This window comes from Melopsittacus undulatus, chromosome 6 (assembly GCF_012275295.1).
Source record: "Melopsittacus undulatus isolate bMelUnd1 chromosome 6, bMelUnd1.mat.Z, whole genome shotgun sequence".
NCBI lineage: Eukaryota > Metazoa > Chordata > Aves > Psittaciformes > Psittaculidae > Melopsittacus > Melopsittacus undulatus.
The window spans coordinates 41,290,258-41,302,541 of NC_047532.1; the positions used below are offsets into that span (position 1 = coordinate 41,290,258).

The 12,284-nt window shown below is 44.0% G+C and overlaps 1 protein-coding gene across 1 annotated transcript; it reads left to right on the forward strand.

The window, feature by feature from the left end:
* The first annotated feature begins 1,814 nt into the window (after window positions 1-1,814).
* On the forward strand, window positions 1,815-11,926 carry CLDN11 (claudin 11). Its single transcript, XM_005146885.4, has 3 exons — window positions 1,815-2,198; window positions 4,931-5,095; window positions 10,750-11,926. The coding sequence occupies exons 1-3, from the start codon at window positions 1,973-1,975 to the stop codon at window positions 10,980-10,982; spliced, it is 624 nt and encodes a 207-aa protein (XP_005146942.1). The 5' UTR covers window positions 1,815-1,972; the 3' UTR covers window positions 10,983-11,926.
* Window positions 11,927-12,284: the final 358 nt, after the last annotated feature.

Consider the following 12,284-nt stretch of genomic DNA (forward strand, 5'->3'; position numbering starts at 1 on the left):
AGCTTTGGAGTGAAATGGGGTATCAAGATGTTGCAAAATTTTCTGGTATTTTGAAGAAACCCAAAATGCTTTGAAGTATGTTCACACTAAGTGTGATTTCAGAGAATATGCATGGGTTTTAACTTAAAGGGACTGTGTGGAGACACTCCTGTTAGACCACAGAGGTTGGGGTCGCTCATCCCAAAGTGGGTAAGTATTCTTACTTAAAGTTAGGTGGATGAAATTCTACACTTTAAAAAATGCGAGCTATATCAGCAAAGGAGAGAGGCAGGAATGTGTCTGTTTGTGTGTATTGTCCTTACAATATACTAGTGTATCTCCTGAAGAACAAGTAAGCAGGAATATTGTTTGGGGAAAGATTCAATCGATCTAGAATCAAACCCTTGACAACATGAAAAATGGTGGTCGACTGTGAGGAGTGATAGGCTTCACCTGAAGTGGGTGCAGTGGAAGAATAAGCTTCATAGAAAGATGGAATTACATCGGGAAAGCCAATGAAAGGCCAGCTGGCAGCAAGGCCTCACAAAAATGCCATGAGCCAGGTAAGGAGTACCCCACAATATAAAACAAAAACAACGGTTAAATTCCTATGTGTTATGAAAGCTACTCTCCAAAGGTAATTTTCAGCTATTTATGTTGTAACTCCAGTGTCCACAGCTGTGACAAAACAAAACTGTCGCCTCATGTCCCTGAATTTTGACTGTAAGGAATATGTGACGGAGCTCAGGGTGATATTGGTGATGTTTTTCACTTTATTTGCTAAAGAGTGGGATAAAACACTGTTGGATAAGAGCAAGATAGTTTTCTTTCTCAGCACTTGGAGTAGAATAAAAAACAATAAAAATATCTTGCCATGTTGCTTCCAGTATTTTTTTTTCACGAGCAGCTCTAGGAATGAATCAAATTTATTGTTCTTTTCTTGCCCAGTTTCGCCCTTCCTCTGTGCAGTGGAACAGCTCTCCACTAGTGGTCTCTCCAGGCATGTTTCATCTGCGTAGATCCAAGGTTCCCTTCGGAGAGTCAGAAGCGCTGGAGGACAGCAGTGACTAGGAATGTGCTGGCACACGCTAACATATGTATGTGTCTGTGAAAGCACAAAGTAAAGACAGGAAAATACCCTGCCTGCCTATTTCTCCTGATGCAGAGCGGGCTGTGAAGTTTCTCCTGACATTTTGAAGTAGCTGTTCCCCATTCTGTCAAATAGACTAAAATTCACACATATAATGAATCCAAGTAAAAAGTATCTCATTCTAATTTTAGCACTCAGAAGTGGAAATAGGTGCTGTTAAACACATATTTGAGAGTCCATGAGTGTTAATTAATACTTCTAAAACCCCAGGCAGAAGCAGAGAGTACAGTGATGGCCTCTTATGTTTTTGCAGTTACTGAAAACATCAGGAAAAACTCAAGACTGATTTTATCCTTTTACTGCAGCCGTGCTGATGGCTTTGATGAGATTATCAATTCCACCTTTTGGGTAACTTTGTCCACTGTACTTCTTGCCCTATATTTTTCCATTAAGAGGTACTAGTGTGATCATTTGTCTTCAACTCAAAAATGCTGCCTTATTTTTTCTCCCTTGATGCTGTATTTTGAATAGTCAGGCTGTTTGCATTTGAATAAAGCAGCCTGGTTTGTTTTTCAAGCATGAGTGGGTGTAATTCTGCATCTCCTCCTCTCCACACCCTCCTTCCCCTCTGACTCTCTTCATTAACTGGCAGAAGTTGGGGCTCCCCGCTTGCTCCTCCCATGTGTTATAGGGTTGGAGGCAGCTCTAACCCCTCCCAGGGATAGAGCTGGCAGTGGCAGTGAGTGCCTGCAGCAGATCAGAGACCTCGTCCTACCAGACCCCCATCCCTCCAGCTCGCAGCAAGTCCCAGCAGACCGGATCCACAGCAGGACGCTTGCCAGCTGGCTTTGCTGAAACCCTTCAGGTGTTCTCCTGTCCAGTTTGCCCCAGCAAGAGGTCGACATGGTGGCCACCTGCCTGCACCTGGCTGGATTTGTCTGCAGTTTCATAGGGTGGATCGGGGTGGTTGTGGCAACAGCCACCAATGACTGGGTGGTGACTTGTGGCTACACCATTACCACCTGCAGGAAAATGGATGAGCTGGGGTCCAAGGGGCTGTGGGCAGACTGTGTCATGGCAACAGGTCTCTATCACTGCAAGCCCCTCGTGGACATCCTCATATTGCCAGGTATGTGTGCCCGACCTCCCCTTCTCTGCTGGAGGTGAGGAGCAAAGCCTTACTCTGAGCAGTGTAGGTCCTGCTGCTAGAGGAGTTGATGGCGAAGCTCCTTCAACTTCAGCAGCGCAGGAGATGGTTCACAAAATACACTAAGGAATGTAAAAAATAGCTTTTAATATGAGTTCCTTAAATTAATACTTAGTTTTAATTGTACTGGATATCATCAGTTATCTGTGGCTGTTAAGGTCCAGTTAAAGTTTAATCATTGCTCTTAGGCGCTTGCCCTTTCGCATCTTGTAGCTATAGATTGCATTGCAAAACGTATATAGTATATTGAGGTATAATGGAGTGTTTCAGGTTTTGCTTTTAGATGATGATGAACTATTACAAATGTGAAGGTTCTATTCCTTGGAGTGATTTTGAGGATAATGAATCTTTCAGCATCTATTATTAATGCTGCTATGGCTTTTAATCTTTTGGAACATTGTCATTAGTCTTGATGGTCTTGTGCTTCCCACATGTTCTAAAGCAAGACAGAACTTTTACGTGGCAAACAGAAGTAACTCTTTAGTTTTTCTTGATCTTTTCTAATTATATAGTAATTTCCATTTAATTTAATGCAAAGCAAAAATAGAGGTTTTTAATCAATATTAATGCATCTTTTGAGCTAATTAAGCATGCCAAAATCTTGTCCCTGTAAGTTTAGTTGGTGATCTCACCCGTTGCAATCAGTTAACTCTGCAGTGCTTCTCCATTCTGATATGTTTTAGATTGCACCTCCTCTAGCATGTCTGAGATGCCTCTTAGAAAGCTGACAGGGTAGAGCTAACCATTCATTGTTGTCCTTTTATATGTTTTCTTGTTTATTTGTTTAAACTGCTGTGAAAATAATGTCGCAAGAGCTTAGAAAGATGAGTCCTGAATTTCTCTCTGTTACAGAGCCTACTCTGTGTCGTACAGTGCTTAGCAATATTGAATGTCTCAGACTAGCTCCTGTTCTCCCTTTCTGTGTGTGTGTATACTTTTCTTTTAGTAGGTTTGCCTTCCTTGTTGCTACTGTTGCTCAGTATGATCCAGCAGAGAAGAAAGAGAAAAAGCTCGCCTGAAGAAACAGTTGAATGAAATGTAATGAATAAGTAAACAGGTCTTTCAGCAGCAGAAACAAATCTCTCCAGCAGAAACAAATCACAAGACAAATGCTTGTGCTTCTAACCTATTTGATACCCACAGCTTTCCATGAAAGGGAGATTTATCCTGGTGTGCCTGATCGCTGAAATGTATTTAGTCTTTCACTGCCTGAGTCAAGCTTTTAAAATGGATGTTTGTATTCTCTTCTAATGGGGGTTGATTGCATAGGAACCATACTGGGCACAGTCACCTCCTTCGTTTGAGGTCTTGTTTTTTGCCCTGAACTCAGTTAACTTCTTTTGTTAAGTTTTCTGTTGCAAAAGTCAAGCAAATATTCAATATACACAGAATCTGTAATTCCAGGAACAGTAAAATCCTCACTCCTGGTGTCTTACCTGTATGTCAGTGGGACTTGCTTGAGGCCTCTCTTCACTGGTATTGTTTGAGGCATCACAAAACTCCACGTGTGCATGTGGCAGCTTCATTTTGTTAGTGAGAGGAGAAACAGAGCCAGCATACTCTCTTTGCCGAGACTGTCGTGGGAGCTGGTGGAGGCTCACCAGGCACTGGAGCAAATCTGACACTTGCTCTTTTTTCTTTTGAATGCAAGTAATGACCTGTTCTTATTTATTGATATATAAAAGTAATATAGTATCTATAATTATATAGATCAATAAAATTTTGTATATACATTTATATAAAAAAACATTTTTAAACAAGACATTATTATACATAGACCCTCACACAGTGATAGAAACATCATGGCCCTGTGCATTGTGGCCACAGCACCTGGGTCCTGTAGCTCCTTGCTGCCTTGTGACAAGCTGCTGCTGCTGCTCAGGCACAGGCAGGAGAGAGGCAGTAATTGATGGAATGCCAGGGGACCCTGTGATGTCCATAGGGACGCAGAGGAATATCGTGGCCCTTGGTTATGGCAACCCAAGCACCTCTGCAAAGTGCGGTTGTTTCTTCTCTCTAAGGAAGAGATGTCCCAGTGACTGGCTCAAGCCATGGGTCTCCTCTGAAACTCCTCTGCCAGGCTGGAATCCTGAGGTGCAGTACTGGGACATGGCGAGTGTCCCTGCTCCTCCCAGGTCAGCAGTCCTCAACTTCTCAGGGCAGCTACTTGTGGTATCTCATGGACCTGACTGTTTCTGTGGTTAGTCTGTAACTATTCAGCTCTCCTACGGATGACTTGGTCCTCCTCTGCTCAAAGCAAGCTGCTCTTGGAATCTAAACTCTTGTTATTTAATCAAAGCTCTCTATGTGAAAAGATACAGGAAACCTCCATCTCAGCTGTTTCTCCTGCTTTCCCTTCATCTATATTCCAGCTCCATGATTTCTCAGTGTCTTGCTGGGAGAGTTTGTGTTTTCCAGGCAGTGCTATTTGTTCATTGGAAAATTCTGATCCTGCACATCCTGTATTCATGTACTGCCCACTGCACTGCAGTGTCACTGCCTATGCCTAGAGAAGACTTAATGTTTACACAAAGGATTGAACCTGTCCCCCATAATCTGTGCAAGTCTTGGGAGCTAATCAAATGGGAGCCTTTCTCCGGAGGTCTCCTCTTGTGCCAAATAACCAATATCCTCTTTCCTTGCTTTGCCAACAGGGTATGTCCAAGCCTGTCGAGCACTGATGATTGCTGCCTCTGTCCTGGGTCTTCCTGCTATCTTCTTGCTGATAACAGTCTTGCCCTGCATCCGGATGGGTCATGAGCCTGGAGCTGCCAAGTACCGGCGGTCCCAGCTGGGAGGGATCCTCATCATCCTCCTGGGTAAGGTGTCCCTGCGTGTGGAGGGCTGGAGGTCTTCCTCTGTGCCAGGAGGGCACAGTGCAAGCTGGCTGAGCATGTTCACCTAAAAGGATGGTTGTCAAGGCTGGGCTGATCCTGGAGCTCTCCAGCAGCGCTGCAATTTGTAGTGTGAACAAAAGGCAAGAACAGGAATGGGAGAACAAAGACAGGGAGTGAAGCAGGGGAGGGCTGTGAACCCCTACTGTGTATTGTCTTGTGAAGTCCTCAGGCAGGGCCAGAGGCACTGGTTTTGCTGGTTTGCTGTGGAAGCCATGTTATATTTGGAAGGGTCTAAACTTCCAAGGTGTTTGCAGGGAATAGATAACCTCTGAATTTCCTGGGCACCACAGATACAGCCAGGTCAAAGTGGAAACAGCAGAGGAAGGAGCAATGAGGTGTCACGGACCTGGGAAGAGGGATGATATGTCCCCTATGCCTCCCAGCCCCCTCTGGTCAGCCTTGCTGTTGGCCTCCAAGTTCCCCTGGGAATTTCTTCCCGTCAATAATGCTTGTGGAGGAGCTTGTTTTGAGCAGCACAGACTGTGGAGCTCATTGTCCCCAGTGCAACACCTGCATGTTCTTGATGCCTCGTCATCTCAGCAACAGGCTGCGGTGCCTTGTTTTTACCCGTCTGTGTGGCAGAGGAGGAGGGGTGAGGGAAAGTGGCCTCTTTGTGTGGCTCTGCTGGTTGCTGGCAGCCAGCACTGACATCATGCCCATCTTCTTTCTTCTTCTGCTCCTTATTTTTCTTCAAGTGGGCACTGGATATAGCTGTGTGCTCAGAGGGGCTGTCCTCTGGATGCTCCTTCCTTGCAAGCAGTCCCTTGTCTGGTGTCTTGGTGAGAAACTGTTAGTATGAGTCAGTACACCCCAAATCTAAGTGGCTGAGACCAAGGGGCCCTTTCAATGCTAGTGGGGTATAAGGGCACCTTGCCGCAACTGGAAGTCCTAAAATCAGCTTTATAGGGCCTGATGTCCTGATCATGAACAGCTATGTTAAAGAGCTGTTGGAATGTGACTATCCCTGTCCCAAAGCCTTGAGTCACGTATCTGGGCTTGGCAAAGTGAAAGAAAAAGTGGTTTATTTTTTCTGTCTGTGATTGAAATTTTAGTGCTGGAGGAGTCTGCTCTGCTACTGAGTAGATTCTGTGAGGAAAGAAAGAGACATTGGCAGATGAGTGCTCTTTGGGTTGGATTTGGACTTCTTACTGATTTTTACGCCTGTGAGTTTTAAAGCATCTAGAGGTGAAGTGATTTGCTCATGTTCCTGATGTTCTGAGAGATCTGGGCTGGGAACAGCACCCCAGTCACAATGTTTTAGTCACAATTGCAGTGACGCTTTTCTGTCAGTCCACAGATGAAGAATAAATAAGCTCCTTTTGCTCTTAAGGGCTTTTTTTTGGGGGGGGGGGGGGAGAAGGGTGTTCTCGTGTGTGTGTAGGTTTGGGGTTCTTTCTCTGGTTTTATTTTCCTTTTTTCTTAAAAAGCCCAAACCAACCCACATTTGTTTTTATAAGCCCCAGATTTTTCCAGGCTGATCAAGACAGCCCCTTTGAAGAATAACGTACAGAGCTTGGGACATTTATGTTATTTAAGCTGATTAATGATCTATTATCTGCAAAATGAGGTGCTACCATTTCAGAGCATCTAATAAGCATGAATCAGGCTTCAAAAGACAAAATACTGACTTAAAACTCATTATATTCTTGAAGTAATATGCCCTGGGTTACTCTTATTTACCCTCTGGCCACTGAACTCTCATTCATGGTTTTCCCCAATTTCATGGGCTCCAGCCTTTTCCTCTCAGTGGAGACCAACACCCAGAGCTCTAGTTAAATGAAAACAAACCCCAAAGCACTACCTAACACGGCAGAAATGGGGAGAGGAGATGTGATCAGGGGAGCTGGCCCCGTGGCCAACTTAACTGATTGCTTAGGAGAGAGGTGGTGGTTTACCATTGAAATGTATTAAAAAGGAAAACGGGTTGAAGCACAGCATGCGGCCAAAAAAAAAAAAAAAAAAAAAAAGAACAGGAAAAAAGCTGAAAACTTGCCAGAAAAACAATGGTTTCAAATATTCCATTGATTTTTTTGTCCACTGATAACAGCAGGCTGCAGAGAGCAACCTGTGCGCAGACCCTCCTATCCTGCCTGCTGATGTATTTATGTCGTTGCTTGATTGTACCTGTCCAAGAGAACTGATTTATTGCTGAAAACAACCATGAGCAGAGGCTTGCTCTGAGCCGGTATGAAAACATTTCATACACTAGTGTTGATGGAAAAACCCTGGCCCATCCTGTGTTGTTGATACTAATCTGGGAGGACCCCCTGCTGGTAACAAGGCAGGCACTTTCCTAATGGAGGTGAGGGACTCAAGACACTGGAAAACACAGATTAAAAATAGGTTAGTTATTGGGAATTACTGCTGCAAAGCAACCATATTCGATATCTTAAACTAAATAAAGGCTATTGATTAGGTTTCCTGGACACTGCATGAGATTTCCTTGTAAAACCATAAAGATAAAAAAATGCCTTGAACATAAGGAAAAATGTCAGATATCTATTACTTCAACCAAATGCTTTGAAAGAGAAATCAGTGTGACTTTGAGGCAGCTCAGAATAATTAAATGTAGCTGTGAAAGATAAGTATTCTTCTGCAGAAAGCCTTTTACTTACTGTTAAAGGAATTTGGCAGGGCCTCACTGTCCACTGAGTTAGAGTAATCCTGCTCTATCTCCCCCACCTCCGCAAGCACTTTCTGTGCTTTTGTGTGTGTGTGCTTCCTTCTGATTCAAATATGCCTGTAACGTAGAACATTAAGAGTTTCAGATCAATGGATTGAGCTACCGCAAGTTCGTGGTCCAAAGGACTTAGAAATGCTGGAAGCCTGAGATGTATCCCTGTGGATTCCCAGTGATCTGATGGAGCAAGGTTAACCATACCATGTGTTACTGAAATGGCTTTCACAGGTAGAAGCAGTGGCTTTTATAGGATTGCCTTCTCTAGCTGCATAAAGCAGGCAAGCTTTACAGTATGTGTGTGCCCCAAACTATGCCTGGTTTTCCAACTAACCTTCTCTGTCTGAGAGAAAATATTCCTTCTATTTGCAGACCTTATCTTACTCTTCTGCTAGACTATATTGACTACAGCAGCTCTACTATCTGATGACATTCTTAGTTAGAGAGAGGCAAAGGGTGTCTGCATTAGCACAAAAGAGAAGGGGTAATAATTTCTGTTCTAACACCTTTTCCATGTAGGCAGCTATTTTAGAACTTGAAACTTGCCCTAAAATGCCTTTTCTAATCCTTTTGGGTTTCCTGGTAAATCAACCTTTTTTCAGCCTTCTCTGGTGATACAGCTAGACCAAAATTTGAGTTCACCAAGAACTACCGCAATTGCAGACTGTCCTTTTCACAACTTCTTGGACAATTTACAGCCCAATCTAATCTATGCAAAGTGATGAAATCTGGTCCTGTTTCAGGGCATTCCTCTTGCTGAGCTGTGGGGTCACTGGTGACTGACAGCAGCTGGTAGCCTCCAAAGACAGAGGTCAAACTAACCCATGCAAAGTCCTTGGCTTGTGTTTCACAGATTTCTAGTGTTGTCAGCATTAAAATAAGGTGGTTTTACATGTAGCTGAGCCACAGGCATAAGAGATGCCATTGTGTTAGTATCCCTGAGAGCTCCTTGCGCTCCAGTGTGTTTTCTTCAGTCCTGTGTTGTGGGGGAGAGTCTGTATAGATAAGGCTCTTATAGTCTGTGGATGTAAATATAAATATATATGCATTTACTGCTGACAGAAAAAGAAAAGATGATTGTGTTTTTCTGGGCAACAAAGAAGCTCTTTTCCCGGAGCCCATGAGAATGCTTTGTGGCTTCCCAACTGATACATTTTTGTTTAAATTGATGCTCATGAACAGTTTGCAGAACTGATCCACACACAGGGGAAATGCTGTTGTCTCCTCCCTGCCTTCTCCAGCAATGTCTTCCAAAGCTGCGGGGCCCTTACTTTGAGGAGGTCCCAAATTATTACTGGCTTTATTAGCATCCTTCAAATGTTCTTCTCTTTTCCATAGGAAAATATTTTCTCTCACAATAACTGCAGCTATTGGGGATGGGTTTTCTGCTGTACCGGCCAGCAGCTCTGGTTTGTTCTCTGCTTTAACTAAACAATTTTTAGTTTTAATCTCATCCCTTTTTTCCCCTCTCTTGCAACCTTAACTTTTTGACACTGCCTCCAGATACCTTTTAACACGGTCGGTGGAAATCTGTAACACTGCCACAGTCCTGTTATTGTTTTGCTCTGATTCTCTGATAGCCACAAGGATGGAGTCCTGCGCAGCTTGTCCCAGAGGCAAGTAAATATTGACAGATTAATTCTTCTCGGATGTACAGGCCATAAAGGAGTATTATTTTAGGACCTGCTTCTGTGAGGTGATTAACACCATTAACTCCTGTTGCCCTCAGTATATGTGGGGATTTTGCAGGATGGAGGTAGGACCTGTGATGAGGGTAACAAGTGTGACCTTGTGTAGCACAAAGCAGGGCACGTTTTCTCTCTGCTTGGAGCATCCTGTATGTGTGCCACACACTGAAACACTGCTGTTCCCAGCCTGGCTGCCTTCAAAGTGCTGAATTTGAACCTGCTTTTACTGTCCTAAGGGTTTGTCCTTCACATGTCACCTGCCTAGCAGTCCTCACAGCACCACCATGGCAGCCTTCCTGCTTCTCATGGAAAAAAACTTGGAATTTCAAGCAGAGCTTGAAGTCTGCAGTCACCTTTTGACCTGCTGTTGACTGCAGGTAGAACACCATTTTCCTTTCAGGTCCCATTTCTATTCAACTCAATAGGGTTCTTGGATAGCCTTGCTGGGTTTGTCCCAGTTACTTGGTGTAGGGAAATTTTCCATAGGAAAGTGGAATCTGCTTTCCGGAGTTGTAAGACATTTCTTCCTCCATACAAAACACCCAAAAATGTTTGATGCTTATTTTGTCCCTGCCCATTTTCTACTTTTATTATATAAACCCTGCTCTGCCTAGCTAAGTTCTGGGATATTTTGTTAATGCTTATACAACCATCCGGTAGAGCAACTGCAGTGATGCTGATTGACATGGGCTGAGGATATAGCATGTGAGTTCATGCAGAAACAGTGATTTAAACCAGTTGACTCTAAGCCACTGATTTTACTCAATGATGCATACAGCTTTTGTGGTCTTGCTTCATATCTAATCCATTCCTAATTCTGCAGCTCTTCAGAGCATCGTTTTCAGGGATGACTTTCATTCTTCCCTTTAAAGATATTTTTAGGGAACAAATCTGTTTCCCTTGTAATAAACATATCAGATTGTGTCGAGCAGCAGTTGTTTTCATTTCTTGTTTGTTGGTGTGTGAGAGAGATGACTGTTCTCTCTTGATCTAACCCCTCTCTGACCAGACTTCTATCCTGCCTCCTGCTCAGAGCTCTCTTGGACCAAGTCCTGCTGCTGATGCTCCTGAGTCCCACCATGGGACTGGAAGGGAGGAGGGATGGGATTTCTCTCCATCCCCTGTCCTGCAGAGCCTTCCTCACCTGCTGGCGTGCTTTATGTCCCCATGGTGGGGTTACATCCTGACATTACCTTTCCTTCTCTCCCCAGCCATGTGTGGTGTTGTTGCTACGATCTGGTTTCCTGTGTGTGCCCACCGTGAGACCACTATTATGAGCTTCGGCTACTCCCTGTACACGGGCTGGATCGGCTCTGCTCTCTGCCTCTTTGGGGGCTGCGTCATCGTCTGCTGCTCAGGAGATGCCCAGACATTTGGTGAAAACCGCTTCTACTACGCCTCGGGATCCAGCTCCCCTACCCATGCAAAGAGCGCACACGTGTAAGCATCCTGGGGATGTCCCACGGCTGCTGTCGGATGCTTTGGCTGATGGGTTGGTGTGCTCTGGGTCTGCTTCTACTGACACACACCGCTGTCAGGCTCCCAGGGGAAGATTTAGAAAAGCAGCACAAATGTCTGGTAGTTTGAAGCATTAGTCTCCCCATCTGTTCCCCCCTTCTCTAGAAAGAAAGCTGCAGCCAGCCCTACCTCTTGGTCCTCCTCATTTTGTCCTGACCTCCTGCCCCATCTTCTTGCAGCCAGGAAGACTCAGATGGTTTGGGGTTGTCCATGGGGGGTGTTAGGGCTTTTATTTTATTTTCCAGCTCCGCTGATAAAAGGGAGAGTTTAAAGCAATAAAGCAGAATGAGAGAGACACTTTCCCATTGTTAGAAGGACTCTGGGAGTTTCTCCCACCATGTCAGTATTTGCTTTCCCCTGTTCAAGGTCAACTGCTTTTGGCACAGTTGGCCCAGAGGGAAGAAGGCTGTACTCTCCAACTGCGAAAATGTTTCTCTTTTGGAACAAGAGTAGGGGGATTTTTCTGCCTTTCTCTGTAAATACTTTTGTATGAGTTTGATCATTTCAGTAACAGTTTTTCCCCCCACCCCCACGGACATCAGTATGAAGGAAACAGAACCCAATGGTCCTAATTACATGGTAGATAACAGTGCCTTTCTATATAGTTTTAAATGACTCTGGGGGCTCTAATCCCCGTACTCTTGGTTTGTTTTTTCCTTTTTTTTTCCTTTGTACAGATCAGTTACTAAAAATGTATTTTTACATTCTTTTTGGTTTCTTCCTCTAAATTTGTGTTCTGTCTTGCACCATTAAAGTAGCACATTTTAACACACATTATAATGTACCTGTTACAATACAATTCTGGTGAATACTGATGATGCCTTTGTACTTTCAGTGAAACGCTGTACATTAATAACAGAGTACCTGCAATCACTGGCTTCTTTTTTTCCTTCCTTGCTGTGTGTTTCATAGTTAGCTTTTTCCATGGCAGGGGTTCCCCAATGATTTTGAATATATATATATTTAATAGCAGTTTCAGGTGTCAGATTCTACTTTGCTGTGGAATTCAGTTGGCCTTTTTGGTTTGTTCTTTTTTGCTGTTAAGTATTTAAAATATGATTACTCTTCCTGCATGGTACTGACCACTGCCTTACCCATTCATTCTTTCAATGCTCCAGTAGCGTTTACAGCAGTGGTACAGACTTGCAGTACCCTTCATATCGGCGAGACCTAGAAACCCACTCGCGTGGTGGAGATGTACCCCCAGTCCTGCCTGGGCATGCTGGAG